Source organism: Lupinus angustifolius, chromosome LG08, assembly GCF_001865875.1.
Source record: "Lupinus angustifolius cultivar Tanjil chromosome LG08, LupAngTanjil_v1.0, whole genome shotgun sequence".
Classification (NCBI taxonomy): domain Eukaryota; kingdom Viridiplantae; phylum Streptophyta; class Magnoliopsida; order Fabales; family Fabaceae; genus Lupinus; species Lupinus angustifolius.
In genome coordinates, this window is record NC_032016.1 from 4686784 (window position 1) to 4705579 (window position 18796).

The window sequence follows — 18796 nt, forward strand, 5'->3', positions numbered from 1 at the left end:
ATTAAAAAACTCAAAATGGTCTAAAAAATTTCAAATATAGGTCAAATTAGTCTCTATTAGGTGTTATAAAACATGCTAAAAATAACTAATTTGCCTAGTTTTTCAATTTTTGAGAGACTAAATTGGTAAAGTCGAAAAACACGAGAGACTAAAACGAATATTTACTCTAAAAATTAATAATATTACCAAAAATAAAATTAAGGATGTGTACTCATAATTTTTAGAGTAAAACATTAGTTCTCCCAAAAATTAATCATCAAATATGTCTTCCAAAATTAAAAAATACCACCAAATTGATATTTTACTCATTTTTTTAATATGTTTTAAGTGTTTCTTGATAAGATGTTCAACAAATTGAAAAGGAGTAAAAAAAGAGGTCATTCTATGGTGAGAAAGAGTTGAATGCCTTCAAAATTTAATATTCCAAAGTTTGTAGAATAATCTTTTAGTTGTTTTTTCAGCCTTTTTAATGCTTAATTAGCAAGGCTAGGTAGGTTTTCACCTCTGTTTTGCAAATCTGCGGATCCATTAGATTTCCATAGAAAGCCCAGACGATGAGTTAAAAAAGAGAGCACCAAGTTGAACCTTGAAAAAATAACGCACGTGCTATACTCTTATTAATGTTCACTAACGAGTTATAGTTGTTTATGCAGAATAAAGTAAAACATGAAAGCAATTATAAGGAACTGCAGAGATAGAAATGGTTGTCAAAAAATAAATTGATTTGACAATGCCCATAAAATGTGTTTGAAATCTAATGTTTCAGAATTGTATAGTTAGTGGATTTGACAAAATTCCTATACGTCTAGGTACAAAATCTTATTCTATGCAAAACTATGAACTGAGAAGTGACGAGATCAAATAAAAATGAATAACAAATTCATGGAAAAAAGCTTACTCCCACCCCAAAAAAACTTTATGTGTTGCACCACAGGATGATCTGAATTGTGTCACCCCCTTTTGAAACTACTAATAAGTGAATTTGGTATGTTAAATACAATGACTTGTTTCTGAGACAACCAAATTCTAAGAATTGAGCATTCCAGATATAACATCTTAACTGAATGTGACTTAATATCTTGATGGAGGACCCAGCAATCAATTCTGCTATGAAATCTGTCAATCTGGGCGTGGCAACAAAAAGCTAAAGCCTGAGTTTTCACGAATTAGTGGCGGGGGATCTATGTCAGCGATATCCATCTGTTCCATCGACTTTGATATGTCATCAACAGAAAACGGAATGCTGCAAAATAGATGCTTCCAAATGGTTAATGTTACATACGATGTGGTGACATAGATTTTTACAAACAAATACAAGCCTGTCAAACTAGTATGTTCTTCTTCTACATATAACTATTCAGAATGTAAACTTGCAATGGGCTCAGTCCAATAACTATGGTTATAAGCATAGTAGTTTCTATTGTAACATGGCAGATTTGTCTCTACTCTCTGTGTTTGTGTTTGTTATTCTAGGAAAGAGGATATGAAGATAAAACTCAATTCACTCAGTTCTTTCCCTGACAATATGTATAAGGTGAAATCCATTTTGTTGTTACAGAGATAATTACTTTGAACTGATACCAAGCAGTTGACATTTAAAAATAATTAAAGTCAGGGATCATATTGCGTTGCTCTTAAAGCAACCCCAATCCTTGGGACTGCGACAAGCTTATTTCAGTTTTTATAATATTTATTTTGTATTTGGTTCCGATTAATCACTACTATAACTTAGTAGTAAAAATTTGGTAGAGCACTGATACAATATGAGTAAAATCAACTATTAGTGAGAGTTTTATAAGCAAAAGGAAAAGCTGAACATCACATGGGCTAACGATATTAGGCTTACCTTGAATCATCATCCAACAGGAAAGAATTACTAACTGCATTATTTGAATCTTCAGTCATCAACACTCTCATATTGGATATGACCTAGATGAAAACATGGATAAAGCAAAGCTCAAAACAGATTCTCTGCACATGCCTTCTATGTGAAGTTATCATATTACTTCCTGGCATAAATGACTTCAAACATAGATTGAGTAAAGGTTTGCTGCAATAACTTACATCAGGGGAGACACTATGCGTGCCATACTTGTCATCCCAGTACATGGTGCTAATCCGATACAGCTGCTGTATACTAAGGACCTGTAAACACGGAACTGAAAATGGTAACTATTCTGCAAAATTTTGAATCTCCAAGGACAAAGAAATATTTATTTTACTTACTGGGCATAGATCATGACTTATTTCATCCAGAGTTTTCTTCGGTTTCTGATGTATGACCTAAATGGAGATAAGGGAAGATCAGTTTACCATGTTTTCAAATCTGACCATTAGAAGGGTCAAGGGGGAAAGGAATGTGGTATGCAGCTAACAATAGATAGATACCAGAAATCCAATAGCCTGTCTAATATGTTTGAGCTCATCCCAAGCTGAACCAGCATACTGCATTTGTTTTTGGCATTTTGGAGAAAGAAGGGGAAGGGTCTTTAGTATATGTACATTATTAAAAAGAACTACAAAAAATAACAGCAACCTAAAGTTAATGCACCTCATCTGTTGCCTTATAACACCAATGCTCCAATTCAGCCAAACCAGCCTTGACATATTCTCCATTACTAAATGAGCAGCACTCCCTTCTTAATAGAAGACTGTAATATAAAAAGAATATGTGAGATGATAAAAATGGGAATTCTGATTTACAGAAGTGAGAGGAGCCCTTAGAAAGGGAAACTGGAAGTGCATAACAAACTAACCTATTGAATAATTGTACATTGATGAAAGAAAAAATTTGTGTGAAAACCTTACGAACCAAAAATGGGGGGACCTGCCAAAATTAAGCAGAAGTGAGGGAATAAAAAACTAAATAAATGCAAACATAACAACTCACCGAAGAAAAAAAGGCAAACATAATATTATAAGAAGAATAAAACATAAAGACAGATGTAGAATACTTCACTAGTTAGTAGTTAGTTATAGAGGCAGTTAGAGTTGTGTTAACTGTCAATAGATGACAGGTGTTCACCACTCTCCTCCTAATATTGTAATGATTTTCTCATTATCCAATATAATAGAAACCGTTTTCACTCTCTCCCTTTTCTTCTCTGTTTACATAATAAAATCATGCAGACCACCCTTTTTGTTTTCAAATTTATATAAACCTCCCTTGCTTAATTTATTAACATAAATCCCCTTTTATTTAAAATTAAAATAAAGAATATATGTGCAATTTGAGAAACAATAAAGTGTGCCATAACTATATTTATTAGGGAATAATAGTTGGCTGAGTTTTGATATAGTCAGCTTGTAAGCCAACCATGCAAGTTAGACTAAGTTAGATTTGAGCTCCAACTCACTCTTTCCGTTAAGTTTCAAGAAATAGAAAAAACTAATTTCTGTTTTCAATATTGTCTCTTCTCCTCTCTCTAGATAGTTTCTTTTACATTATTAAATTTCAAAATGGGCGCCCAATGCACCAGGCTTCCACCCAATGGAGAGGAGATGCACTCAGCCTTATCCTCACAAACAAAAAGGCAATTTCCAGGATTTGAATTCATTTCTGTCTGGGTCACAAGGCATGCAACCTTACTGTTGCACCAAGCTCACCCTCTACATTATTAAATTTCAAAAGAAGTTTTATGATTTTATTATATCCAATTTTAGTAAATATGGGAGATCCAAATATTCAAGAGCAAGAAGTGTCATCGGCAAATTAAATTTGCAAGGAGGCAAAAACATTGTAAGAACGATGTTAAAAGAGGATCTACTAACATGATTTGCTTTCAAAGTGTTTAAGAAGTTCCCCAGGCTCTTAACTATCCCCTGCCAGTGTGCAATCAAAGTGCGCTGGGCTTCAGTGTTTGCGACAGAACGTGATGATCCCTTAACCATGCTTGCTCTGGATGTTCTCGGTGCCTATCTCATCACAAAAAAAAGTGTGTTTCATGTTAATTGATTTGAAGGGAAGTACATAAAGTGAACAAAATCGATTGTTGGTAAGCATGCATGATAGATCAGTTCTTAGAAGCTAGCTAGAAAGTAAGGAAGAAATTGTCATACCTGGATGCATAAACCAAGCAGAGGAGAAATTTCTTTCTTCAAGTTATCACGAATCATTCCATATATCTTTTCCACATATGCTGTAAGCTGCTGTTTGAAAAGCAGAGCTGGGTATTTGGCTTCAACTTGTCTTAATGTTTCTACCCCTCTGCTCGAGCTACCATTGATTAGGGAAAGATTGACTCCTGTTGGAGTTCCACGGAAACTCTGGAAAAAAGGGACTGTGGTAATCTGAAAATTGAAAGTGTTTCAATGGGAATAAATCTTCTTAATAACAAGTTATGTTTACTTGAGTCATCCTCCCAAATAGAGTTGCTGATGAAGAACGACGGTGGCGTTGTGGAGCCATCCCAGCAGCTCCACTTGCCTTGAGTGTGCGCTGGAGTAACAAGAGAAGTGTTGAGGCATTGGATAACCAATAAGCCAAGACGTCATTGTTATCCTGAGTCTGAAGTTCAAAGGAAATATTTTAGTGACTAGAAAATAATATGTTAAGAAAGATGGGCAAGAAAAGGAGAGCACTATCAAGTTAAGTCTTCGCTTTATACACCTCAATTGCATGACCGATAGTTTGGATGATACGATCAAAAACGCTGGTACGCTCAACTTCAAATGATCTCCAATGCAAGAGGCATTTGTATATGATACAGGCAGCAATTGGTCTGTTCCCGGCAAAGCCTAGATGTTGCGCAATACATCTAATGAGTAACTCTTGATTCTCCTGTTGCTTCTCATTTAGTGACCTTTGGGGTTTATCATCCACTTCAGAGGATTCCCTCTGGCTCATTGATGGGCTTTGATGCAGTTCGTGATTAGTCTATCAGGTGATCAAGAAACAAGTGAAATCCACATATACATACTAAATAACAACAGCATTGACTTTAAAATAGATTTAGTTACCGAAGGTGTCTTCGCTTCCACTGGAATATGACCACTTTCAGCACCTCTCTATGAATAGAGAAAAGAGAAGTTTTTAAATAACTATCGAGCTTTATATTGTAATCATGAGTATAAGATTCATTATGAGGAGTACCTGGATAATTGATCTGGACCTTCCTGAAAGGACCTTAGCAGGTGCAGCTGCCATGGATACAGCTTGTTGACGTAGAACCTGGTTCTCCGATTCTATATTATTATTCTTCTCTTCTAGCCTAATCATAGAATTATGAGATTTTGGTCAAACATCTAAGTAAATAGAGGGGGCATGACATATGCTTTGGAAGATGAAATTTTTGAAATTAGCTATAGGTTCTTCCAAGACATCAAGAGAAGATAAAGAAATATGAATTTATTATAAAAAAATATGAATTTCTGATCAATTTATATAATAATAATAATGTCATGCCTTTCATGAAAAAGAAAACCTCCAGCACAAGGAATTTAGTACCTGATAAGTTTGAACATTTCATCCAATATTTTCAGAGCTGGTGATCATTGATTATAAATGGAAAACAATTACCACAAGGCTTGTTGTTCATTATTTATATTACCTAGTCAATGATTCTTGGAGCTGACGAACCTTCTTCTCCAAGTCTTCTATTTTTTTACCCCTTTCTTCGCTACAAACTTGAGCTTCATTATATTTTCTTTCAAAGTCATCAGCTTTCTGCTTCTCTGACTCAAATGAAATCTGTGTTAAGATAAAGCCAGGGTAATATCAGTTAAATGTGATAATCATGATATGTCACAAGTGAAAACATAAGTTATCACCATAAACTTAAGAGGAAGTTGTTCTCCTTACTCCACAGAAAACCAGTCCAAAGGCATATTGAGAATGATAATCATTTGACTTAAATCATAATTGCATTTTTTGTACTCTGTTCAATTAAAATTCATCATCCTAGAATACAAATTGCTATCGATATAAATAATTCATGTACCTCCACCTAACTTCTTCTTAAGTTTCCAAAATGATCTGTTACTCACATGCAGCCATGGTACCAAAGCCTCCATGACCAAGTGGTCTACAGTTAAGTGGATTTGGATCCTTTCCTGCTTTTGAATAACATGATATGGTCTTGATGGAAAGAGAGACAAAGTTTATCATGTCAGGACTCACCACGTCAGGGTCCACTTATTATATTTTTTAAAAATTGCTTTTCTCTCTCCAACTTGACCGTATCATGTTATTCAAAAACAGGAAAGGGGGTTAAATCTGAGGGAGGGACACATATCAGCTTAAATAGCCTATCTTATTATTTTCATCAATTATGAATACCTTGATTTGATTTTAGTATTAGTTTGAAGAGAATGCACGATGACATGAATTTTCTTTACTGTTTATCAAGTCAACAAGAGGGAAACATGTCTTGTCACATCCCTTTATATTGAGGATCTATAGAGAAAGTCTCTCATAAGAGTACTCTGAGTTGTACTGCAATGGTTTCACTCAGTTCAGAAAATATCTCTGCTGTGGTGCATAATAGAGTCATGTTTACAAGCTAAGTCACAACATTGGATATATAATATAGTATCTTCAAATTGCAATTCTTTCTTGCCCTCAATCTGATATACCAAATTTTATCTGTTGCAATTTTGTTTTTTCAATCAATCAATGAGCATTACAAAAAGAAGCTACGAATATCAGTACCACCTAAGAATTATATAAGTCACATATCATTGAAATACACATTTTCATAAAACCTTTAATATTAAAAGAATCATTATATGTAGAAGGAGACACATCCTTGAAATAAGGTTTACCTAACAGGAGACTAGGTCTTGTAAGATAAAAAGTTCTTACCTTTAGGCTCTGAATTTCTGCTGTTAGTGCCTCAATCTTCTGCGTATCTTCAACAACAACCTGAGTTTCTTGAATAACAGGAGGTGCTTCTACGATAACTTTCTTTGCATTCTCTCGCTCCTTGACGAGCAAAGCATTGGTTTCATCAAGTTTGCTCTGCATCTCCTGCAATGAGTTCTGCAGTTTTGCTATCTCTTGGGCTTTGGATTCTTCCACATTGGTCTGCACATAATTCCAGATGGTTTACTTCAGAGCTTACCGATTGAGAGGATACTTAGGAACATGGAAGGATTGGTCTTTTCCCCTCTTGTTACTTCCATTTGTGCAAAAATAATTTTTAAAATGCATGATTAAGATGCCAAAACAATAACACCTCTCCAAGTTATATCTTCTGTAAAACATATATCTCACCCTTAAACCTTTTTCTAGTTGGAGACGCCAAGTGAGTTCCTCCACTCGTTTTTCAAGCTTATCCTTTGCTTCTTGAAGTGCGCCAGTTTCTCTTGCAGCCTAGAGCAAATCAAAACAGAAGCCAACATAGAGGAGAGAAAACAGAAAGATACAAAAGGAATCAGGAATAAAATATTAAAGTAGGTTCATGTTACTTAAATATTACAGAATGAGTCATGTAGAAACAGCTCAATTGGTTAAACAGAGTGGGGTTAGTTTTAGATTTGAGCATTCATAAAACCCACAAAAGAAATCATAGAAAGAGAAATACTGCATGACTTTCAGTTCAGGACCAATTTGGATGTGATATTCTTCGCTGTAGTTTTCTTGCGGGTTTATTTTGTATCTACTTTACTTCTTTCACAATAATGTTATGACAATAATCTATGAAATCAAAAATAAATAAATAGAAAGAGAACAAATATTTTGTCTTCTGTATTCATAAGTGAAAAGTAAAGCCAATTTGAACTTAGCAGATTAGAAAACAATTTTTTTCTTCTATTGTTTTCCCTTTCATGAAAACTCTGCTCATTGCATGATTGCTGAAAACCATTACATAGCTTGTACTGAGATTGGATAAAAGAGTAAGGTTGTATTACGCAGTCAATATCCAATGTAATACATTATACTGTTCAGATAGCATCTTTAGGACATGGACAGACGATATGATTGTGTTGTTGTTGTGGTTTCCCCCCTCATGAAGATAATGATACAAAATATTAGTATAGTCGCTATAAACCATTATGATATGAAGCTCAATTTTAGAATTAAAAAACTGATCACAGTATCTTTTATCTTGTGTGCCTTAAGCTATGTAGGTTGAATGCATTGCATCGTTAGTCATTTATTTCTGCAGGCTCAACTTAATGATGGATTGTTAAAAACAATTACGTGAGGAGGTCATGGTAAACAGAGAAACTTACCATTTTCAGTTTCCTAAGGTCTTTCCTGGCCATGCGCCCCCTCCATCTGCATTGTGTAACTATTGTACCCCTCTTGAGCCTCTTATAATATAAAGAAGCTTTGTGGCTTCGCCACCGAGCCTGCAATGTTTTGAGAGAAGGAGCTTAAGATATTGAATGTTGTTTGTGATAGTGGACGATCCAAATCATATAGTACTTGACTAAAACCTGAATAATGATGGAAGCTTTAGTCTGCTTCCTAAATCTGAACTCCTTCCGAGCAGCAATTGCTCTTAAAGCTGTTTGCAATGTAAGTGCTGCCACATGAAGTTCTTTATATGCTTTCCTAGCTTCATATCTGCGTACATTCTTTTGAATTTTCTTAGCAGCAGCCTCCTTTCTTAAGCCATCATAGAGTTTACAAGCAAGTCTTCCTACAGATAATATGGAATACATATTAAAAATATGTGGAGAAAGGAGACTGATTAAGCAATGAGACCACCTACATGCATTGTTCTAAATAGGGAAGTCCATACTTCGAAAATAAAATTTCACCTATCCTAACAAATGAATTAGGCTATTTAACTTTTAAAATCTTTCACCTCTCCAACGAGACTGCACGTATATGGTCTTCTTTCGCAATGCAAGATAATGTCTACGAGCTTGATGGGTTCGTATACGCCGTTGAATAGATTTTGCTGCATTACTAAGTATTTGAGCTCTCCGTGCATCTAGTTCAGCCATCTGACCTGCTCTCAAGAATACCTTTGTTTTTCCAATCTACAACATTTGACAGCCAATCAAATTAATTTTGTGAGCAAAGGATGTGGGCAGGGCATAAATTTCATCTATAGATGCATGTTATAAGATCATAAGATCCATATTGACATTAGATAGTTACATATAAAATATGTATTATAAATTAATGACGCAACATACATAAATTACAGTTATTTCTATGGCTTTAAGAGCTTTAGTAGAATTATGAACAAGAACATTAGAACATAATTATTCTAGCGAAACATTTCTAAGTACCTGATATCCTTTAAGCCCCATCTTATCCAGAATCTTCTTGCAGACAGTCTTTTCATCATAACTACTCATAGGTGAAATAACTTGACAAATTAGCATTATGCTCAAGTTTGGTACAAAATATTTGAACACATGAAGCCAAAACTTGCTTCCTCCAAGGCATAGAAGATATATTAAAGGAGTACTTACTTTGCTTCCATGGCCTCAGAGGCAAGGAGGCCAAATCTGTTTACAAATTCAAAGAAAGGACGACGAGTGGGGTAGCCAGCACAACTAATTCTGATTGCCTCTAAAACACCCTACAGAGTCAAGTGTTAGGGACATCAGAAGAAGGAATGAAGGATGTATGCACAAATTATCCGAAGAATAAAAGAAATAAATAGCATAACAGTATATACTCACACCACAGCGAAGTTGTTGCATAATGTTCATATTCTCAAAAATTGCAGGCTTGAGGAGGTTGTTTGGTTTCACGCATCTAATGTAATGGGGTTCTGTAGAATTTAATGTTTCCATTAGCTGTTGTAGTTGTAACTGCACCATTCAGAATTTCATTAGCTTCCCGATGATAAGAATGCAGATCAGTTTTGTAGGTGGTGACATGAGCTTGTACAAAAGTTTATTGTTATTGGACCAAAGCCCACAAGTTTACTGATGAGGACTAGGAAAAGAACGATACCTTAAAACGAGATCCAATTGAAGAAAATTTGGAAGATTTTGATGACTCTTCTGGAAGTGGTGGAAAAAGGCCAGCTACAAAAGAACATTTGGAAGCACCCAATAAATCTTGATGTTCAGGAACCACATAATCCTTATTTTTGTCTAAAAATTGGTCAGACTGGTATGTCACCTGAAGAATTATGAGGATAAAAATTAATAATGTCTCATTTTTTTCAGAAGCTGATGATATGAGAGCTAGTCATACCTCCCCAGCATAATGAGCAACGGTGAAATCTGTTCGAGACAATTTTGGCTTAATGAAGCGCTTGTGGCTTTTAAATGTTTGATAAAGCTTGTTCGCAAATGTTTCATGTGTTGACTTTGGAAACATGCTGAAAGACCAAATGAGGGTGAAAAGTGAGAATGAAGGAGACATGTTACAACAAGGAGCTTTAGATTCAAACCAACCAAACAAAAACTGGATCCTGTCCAATTTTACTATCCTAAAGAAAAAAGAAAGTTAAAAATCATCTAGCAAGCTATGAAAAGTAAGTAGTTCATGGAAAAAATAACAATATTTTACCAAGCTTCGTCAAGGAGTGCAATGATTCCTCCAGGTTTCTGCATGAGAAAAATTAAAGTAAAAGAATAGTACATAAAGAAGGGGAGGGGGAAGGGAATAAGAGGGAAGAAAATTCCATATTAGGGACATGATCAGACTTCAAAATGAGCCCAAAGTTATAACCTAGTGGAAGACCACTCAGAACTAGCACTTTCTTAATTGTAAACTTATGTTCATCTAAAATCCAAAAATAACAGCTTCTATAATATTGATATAATCATACTAGAGGTCCCGTGGTTTAGTTTCAAAGAAGTTACAAAAAACCCATTACCAAAGTTCATTTTCACCTTCAGTCTGACCTCCTTTTTTCCAACTTCTCTTCCTTTATAAAATGTATGTAGTTGTTCTGTAAGGTCTGACCTTTACAGATTGGGATCAATTGACGTTCAATATTCATAAGGTATAGTCACACTTAGACTGTAAGTAATTAGACAAGAAAGCATTGTAATTATCATCATGAAGCATATCAAAAGCATACTAACTTTCTGTTTCATTAAGTTTCTGCACGTCTAAGTTGAATGTTTACAAACTTGAAATAAACTAGCATCTTCAATGCCTTAATGAAAGTGAAATAAGATAAAGAAAACCTTTTCAATAAGGTCCAAAACATCTTGGTTGTCAACAAATTCAATGTAGCTCCAATCGATCTGCTCCTTGGTATATTCTTCTTGTTCCATTTTAAACACGTGCTGAAATTCACCATCAATACTATATTAAATATGGAAGTTTTCATGGAACCATCTCTCCTAAAATCATAAGCTGTTAGGTGAAGGCATGTGAATGACTTTAATGAAGAGAGAAAACAGCTATAAGCAAACTGGAAGTGTGTAATGTGATCTGAAACTTTGCCTGATTGAAATGTTGCTGCAACTTCTCATTTGTGAAATTAATGGAAAACTGCTCAAAACTGCAGAGGATGACAGAGTCAAAATAAGCAACAATGGATTAAATTTTGAAAACAAGCCATGGTGGTTGCTTTCAATATCTTCAGTAATGCAATCATGTGGATGGATGTACTTGTATGGGTAGGCATGTTATTCTTCTAATCTAAACTCATATTACCTGTTGAATTTAAAGCTTTCAAAACCATAGATATCAAGGACCCCAATCAAACATTTAGAATTGGGGTCTTGTCCAATTGAACTGTTAATCTTGTCCACCAACCTGTATGCAATTACATAAATGCACCAGGAATAAAAATTAGAACCCGGTATCCTTATCTTCAGTATTTCGGTAGAAATTAGAAGGTATGAAAATATGGATTTATTTCCATTTTAATATCTTACCAGTCAAATAGCCGAGAATAAATTGTTTTTGCCAATCCATCTCTACTCACTGCTGCACTTTGGGGATCAAGGCTCCGTTTTATAACTTCTTCTGGGGTGATCATGACACGCTTACATAATGCGTCTTCCAAGGCATCAGCATTACACCTGATAAAATATTTAAAACCATCTTAAAGGCCACTGAAAATCACATTGATAGAAGCAGTGATAATACAATAGCGTCCATACATGAGAAGCTCAGCAGTTGTTTTTAGGTGGAATTTGGCATTGTCATCTTTTGGAATTGATGAGTCAACTTCCTTTCCTTTGCAAAATTCAATATTACCAATATGAAGAATTGCAGCAACAACTCTGAAAATGGCTTCCTGGGAAATGACAACAGGGTAAAGAAGAAAGGTAAAAAGCTAATCATTATATATTCTAGCAAGTAAGAAGCTATATTCATACTCATCAAAAGAAATACCTGATCCTTTTGGCTTATTCCAACAATATCCATTGCTCTCCGGGTGGCAAGATACTCACGAGCATCACTTACATCAGCCAGTTCATAGCATTTTGACTGGTTAAGGTAGTGAAATGATCTAGGATTTCCTAATTTGTATTTCTCAACTTCCTATTAGAAGAATTTGCAATGAGTTTATTTAACTAAAAGAATTAATAACAAGTAAATTGCAGAAAGCAAGTTACCTCCTGCGGTGCATTACAAAGAAGATAAAAGCAGTGGTAGTTTCGCTCAGGATCATTAACTTGGCAAACCCGAGATCTCTCTAGAAGGTAAGTTCGGATTGCTGCTCCTGAGATTCTTCCACTCTTATCAAATTGGATCTCAACAAATTTACCAAAACGACTGCAACATTAACAGAAGGAGAATATGAAACCACCTCTTTGCTAATAGTTCAGAGATGTTAAGTATCATGTAGAAGCATATATATTAGAAAAAACATCTCTTTTTCAAGAAATAAAACTTCATGAACGGAAATCATTCTATTTGTTCTAGATTTCTTTTAATATCAAAATGACATGTGGGACTAAGGTTTGGTTATTGTTGTTTATCAAATTGACATAAGGCAATATGAAAGAGAATTAAGGGAATAGAGTGAGACTAATTGGAGAGAAAATTACTCTATATAATGTTTTAAATGCACCCTGCAACCACAATTTCGGCTCTGGGAGCCTCTGCAACGGCATCGCGACCTAAATTGTGGTTGCATCGGCCACAATTATCCGCAATTCTTATATACACAACGTAACCACAATTTAAAACTGTGGTCTATAATGTCAGACTATCATGAAAAACAGCAAACATGTCAGAAAGACTGGGGAAATAAAGCTAATCCATATATCAGACAATAATGGAGAATAAAACACACCAAATCCTTTTTTCCCACATACAAGATATACTCACCTAGAATTGTTATTCCTGACAGTTTTAGCATTTCCAAATGCTTCCAAAACTGGGTTTGACTGCACTTAGATCAGTTAATATAGTAGTGTCAAATGAGTTCATAAAGAGAAAAAATGAAATGTCATTCATAGAAGAAAACAAGAATGGTATTTTTGTGAGACTTAAAAAAAGAGTTTCATTAATTGAGTCATACTTCAAGAACTTGTTGTTCAACTGTTCGTCCTTCAGTTGCAGCCCTACCACCTAAGAAAGCAAGGTATTGCATGAGCATTTTTGTAGTTTCAGTTTTACCAGCTCCACTTTCCCCACTGACCAGAATTGAATTATTTTTCCCTTCATTAACCATAGCCCTGATAGAAATAAAAATCAGTTAAATATTTACTTCAATGATAGGAATTGAATTTGGATCATAAAAAGAAATATAAGATTACCTATATGCAACATCAGCAACTGCAAATACATGAGGGCTTAATTCTCCGAATGGTGCTCCCTTGTATTGTTGCATCATGTGAGCACCATAAATATGAGGTAGTCTTTGGAATGGATTTATTGCAATCAGAATATTTCCAGTATAAGTCTGCCATAGCAATAAAGAATATAGGTAACAACTTTTTTCCAGTGATAAATTTCGTCGAATCTTATCACATTAAAGGGAAGAAAGCCTTACATATATTTCATTCAATTCATATCTAATTTTTAAGTTCTGAAGGACTCCAGGTTCGTGCAAATAGGATAGCTTAGTCATATCATCCACTCCACCAGGAGGGGCTTCCATATCTTTGGGAAGTATTTTTGATAAATTTGCAACCTTGAAATAGCCAAAATAGAAGTACATGTAATAAATTAGATGTTAACTTTGGCTTATAAGTTACTGAAATACTTCGCACCTGTTCCAGTTAGCAATACAAGCATGGGAAAAAATGAGTGTTGTACTAAGGAATGCATTATAATGCTTCTAGAAGTAGAGAAATAATTCTTCACTTAGTATTTTCTTACTGCAGAGTTCCATTAATAAGGAAAAAGCATGGACACTATAGAGACACAGACAGAGAAAATTTGCATTCCAATGAACTTAATAGTAGATTTTCAATTCTTGAGGAAGTTAAATAACTTTCCATAGACCATTATGATGATCTGAAACCCAAGACGGGAAGGTCAACATCTAAAGAAAAAATGCTAGTGTCACCCCTGAAAGAGAGGTAATTCATTGCCATCATAGTGATTTTATGTTTCTTTTGTTTTAACACTTATCATACAATAAGCCTATTTCAAATGTTCAGCTCCAAAATGCAAATCTGATTTATCTAGGTCCCCTGTAAATGACAAAAATTGGCAGCTGACCTGTCAATCCTCTCAAAATACATTACATTTCAAAACGGAAAAACTCAATACTACAAAATAAGGAGTTACAGTCAGCCTATAAACCTTTTTTCCATTGGTAGTTTCAATTTCAGCATCCTTTCCATTGATCTTTGATACCTGTCCATCAATCCAAGATACCTCTGGGTCTTCAATCCAGACATGAGAACCCACAATAATGTTCACCGGAGTCCCCTGCAGATGGAGATATGGAATCACTTTTTTTATTACAATAATGTACCCTCTTTTACATAGCTTTAAAAGGTTTTCAGACAAGGATTAAGAAGCAAGCAAATAAACTCACGTTTAACAAACTATAACTACATTTAACTAAATTATCCTCTATAGTAAAACCATCAAAATTATCACTACATTAATTCTCTCTCATTCCATTTAGTAGACATAACCAAGAGACAATGATAAAGTTGGACAAAAGAAAAATCAATGTCTTCTGGGTTTTCTTAAGCCACATATAAATGGAAGATAAAAACTGATAGGGTGCGGGAGAGACCATCCATCACAAGGGTGTATCAAAGAAGGCCACGTGGCAGCTACTAGTCCACGTGGCAGCGTGTGAATAAGCCTTAGAGCAGTTAAGCAACTGCCGTAGGGGTTAGGAGGGAAAACGGAAATCTATAAATAGGAATTAGGGGGGTTAGTGTGGGTAGTTTTTTAGTATTGTGTAGAAAGGGGGAATTGATTCAGGGAATCAACCTTGTAACGTGGAACTGATTCATGGAATCAATTAGGGTTCATTATTGTATTCTTCTCCAATTCTTGCATTCAATAAAAGAGGTATTAGTATTCGGAATCGAATTGATTTCAAATCGATTTTGTATGGTTTCTTCTCATTTCTTTATGCATTCTTTTACCGGTGTTATCAAAAACACTCTAAAAACAACATACATTTTTAAGTCAAGAGAGTATTAAGATCTTATTAAGGTTCTAAATATTTATTTTTATATGATATTCTGTGAAAGAAATGCTAATAAAAGTTAACAAGTGTTTGTCCCATGATGGGTATGTAGAAAGGTCAATAAATCAAACTAAACTAATATACAAGAATGTTTGCCACAATTTTTGTAAATACTAGCATAATAACCCAGATACCACATTGCAGAAAAAGTCAGTTTAATCACAATTAGTTGTTGTATGATGATATCATATTCCTTGCCTAATCAATCCTATTCAGCAATTAAAGTGGGACATATTTTGAGTTCTTGACAAAACAAAGTGGCACTTCTAATCCCTGTAGCCATGCCCACCTAGTGGAATAGACTTTGATGATGGTGTTTACTATATTTCCAGTTCTTCAATCTTGAATTTTTTTTTGCAAATAATCATGTACTACTGCAGCAAATCAGAATCTACAATTCTATATTTCTAACAATGTTATTCAAAAGTGGAAGTTCATGATTATGTAAAAACATTCAAGAGTCACAACCCCAGAATTTGCGCTCAGCATTGTTTCAAACTATTATGACAACTAAATGTGTAGCTCTTCTATCCAATTCCAAAAACAGAAGTAAAAAATCTCCCTTTCCTTAACAGATCAGTAGAAAATGTCTATTCACTTCCCAAAAAACTAAATTTGGTTCCTCTGCTATGCAATGAATGGTTCATCACGTTTTTGTTTCCTAATCTTCCAGCAGTGCAAAATCTCCTGGATTGATAATTTGATTTTAGATTTCACGAATGAATTCCAACCCCTTTCCCCATACTATTCCGAAATTCGGAAAACTAAATATTATCAAATTTAACCACAAAGGATCACATTTGGTATATAACAAAAACCAATCACTAGACTTCAAATTATAAGCATCTATAATGATTGATCCCATAAAACCTTCTTGATCAGCTATTTCATAGTTCTATTCCATCACTGCCACTCTCACACACAGATGCTTTTGATTCCAATGCGCGAAAATCTATTCTCACTCAAACAATTTTAGAAATTAAATATATAAAAAATAGAACAGACAAATGCATTGAAATTTTAAGAAAAACAAAAGGAAGAGAAATAGAAATGGTAAGAGGAACATACCATTATTGAGTTCTATATTGGAATGTTATGGGGATCAGTAACGAGTGTTTTCATAAAGACGAGTTGAAATTAGTTAAGGATCTGAATGAAAACGTGTTAAGAATGTGGCAAAATGTGAAGAGCGAAAGGGAAATGAATGCGTTTTTTTCTTTTTCGGTTTTTTTTTTGGAGAAAATTGAAAGGAGAGAGAAGAGGAAGTGAATGTGAATGGAGTAAGTGTAGCTTCATGAAGCGACATTCTTCAACTCGCCCTCTAAGTTCGGCACCTTCTTCTTCTTCCCATAGCTTTCGCGCCAATTCGTGGCTACTATTCTTTTCTCTCTTTCTGTTGAAGACACCGTAGGAGTGGCATTTGTCACTTGAGAATAATTTTATTTATTAATTGTCACTTGAAAATGATTTTTTTTTTGTTATTCCACTTCATAATATTTATTTAGAGGATTAAATATATATGTACCAAAAACATAAAGATGTATATATAGTTAGTATATCATTTATCAATCATTTAGATTATTTTTTTTAAAAGTATAGTTAAAATGAATAGTAAATAATACAATAATAATGTAAAAATCCTTACACTGTCAGTATATACATATTTTTTTCTTATTTATTAATCATGAGTGAGCTAATTGCAATTCTCATATGTATTGCTAGATATATACATGCTGAAAATGTCTCTAGATGAGTTAAAAATTCAAATTTTAGAAACAATTTTATTGGGAAGAGTTCTTTACCTACAAAGATTAATTCTTTATTTGAATATGTCATGGGAGTATCCACAATTCCACATTCATCACCTATGTTCCATAGTTTTTAAATTGAAAAATTTACGTGAATAGTATAATTAAATTACACTATTACACATTTAGTATATCTTTTAAAATATTTATAAAAGTAGTATAGTTTTTAGAGAATTTGTGGATGAGATCCACGAGTTTGAGGAAGTCGTGGACCAGGAATGCGAATTTTATACATTTTTATTTTATATTATTTTGAACAATTAGGTAATGATTAAAAATGTATAAAAGTCGGTAATGAATAAGCAATGTAACTGTAATGTATTATAGTCTTTGTACAAATAATATATGTCAAAGTTATAAAAAATAAATAAATAAGCAATGGGTGGGGTTGGACGATAGACCTCTAGGTTACCACGTAAACTAAGAACTACTAGGTTAGAGAGTATTTTTGTTATTAATATGCACTAGAAATCGGTAATGGTTAAAAATGTATAAAATTCGGTAATGAATATAAGCAATGTAACCACAATGTATTAGAGTCCTTTTACAAATAATATATGTCAAAGTTATAAAAAAAATAAACAATGGGTGGGTGTTGAACGATAGACCTCTAGGTTACCATGTAAATTAAGAACTACTAGGTTAGAGAATATTTTTGTTATTAATATGCACTGGAAATCGTGTTTAGCATACACGACTTCTAAAAAAAGTGGGACCCGTGGATGAGAAACACAACTTCCATAGAGGAGAGAAAATGTGTAAAGTCTTATACCACATATGCACGATATTACACGGAAGTTGCATTCCTAATTCACGAGTTCCTTAAAAATTACAATACTTCTATAAATTAATGTGCATAATTTTTTATATTTTTAAGTAATTCAATTATGTTTTATTTTATACTTAAATAGATTCTACTATTTATCCCAAACCTTTTATAATCTACTACATATTCTTATAAATTTAGGATAGATTATGCAAGTTCATGATAATATTTTTAATAGATTAATAAATATTAAATAAACAAATCTTTGAGAGTATGGATTAGGGGTGAACATGGGTCGTGTAAGTGTTGATCTTTACTCGATTATAAATGTTAGTATGGTCATTTTTTTGAATTCAAACTCAACCTTAGACCTGAAACTAATCTGACCCCAAATATCACTGGGTCAACCTTTGAATCTCAACCAACTATAGACTCGATTAAATGCAATGCATACTTCTTTTAGATAAAGTCTTCTAACTATTTAGCTTATTATTATGGATATGTAATTTGACATATGAAATGATATATATATATATATATATATATATATATATATATGTTATTAATCATGTATATATGACAAAAAAATTAGAGTCGATAATACTTTCGACCAAAAAGTTGTCATTACTCTATACACAATCAAATAGAGATATATATAAACATGATAAGTGAGTGATCATGGGACGGGTCGGGTCATGTTTGTCCTTCGCCCGACCCTAAATATTGTT

General features: G+C 33.8%; 1 protein-coding gene across 1 annotated transcript; it reads right to left on the bottom strand.

Moving 5' to 3' along the window:
* Nucleotides 842-14009, bottom strand: LOC109354954 (myosin-11-like). Its single transcript, XM_019597801.1, has 36 exons — nt 13827-14009; nt 13591-13736; nt 13353-13509; nt 13160-13218; nt 12442-12601; nt 12218-12367; nt 11983-12119; nt 11755-11901; nt 11531-11632; nt 11318-11375; nt 11056-11157; nt 10430-10467; nt 10112-10238; nt 9866-10036; nt 9589-9720; nt 9376-9485; nt 9190-9250; nt 8757-8934; nt 8383-8588; nt 8176-8295; nt 7214-7312; nt 6803-7024; nt 5550-5689; nt 5093-5210; nt 4960-5007; nt 4610-4876; nt 4349-4507; nt 4060-4266; nt 3772-3915; nt 2757-2827; nt 2552-2651; nt 2389-2445; nt 2227-2283; nt 2065-2145; nt 1847-1929; nt 842-1243 (listed from the first exon to the last, which is right to left on the bottom strand). The coding sequence occupies exons 1-36, from the start codon at nt 13992-13994 to the stop codon at nt 1120-1122; spliced, it is 4506 nt and encodes a 1501-aa protein (XP_019453346.1). The 5' UTR covers nt 13995-14009; the 3' UTR covers nt 842-1119.

Bases quoted from the DNA above. Each gene is read 5' to 3' on its own strand.
- LOC109354954 (XM_019597801.1), bottom strand. From the start codon at position 13,994: ATGTACTTCTATTTTGGCTATTTCAAGGTTGCAAATTTATCAAAAATA. The intron at 3,916-4,059 runs GTATGACAATTT...GTGATGAGATAG, and splicing joins TGCTTGGTTTATGCATCCAG to GCACCGAGAACATCCAGAGC. The intron at 2,652-2,756 runs GTTAGTTTGTTA...TTTATATTACAG, and splicing joins AATGTACAATTATTCAATAG to TCTTCTATTAAGAAGGGAGT.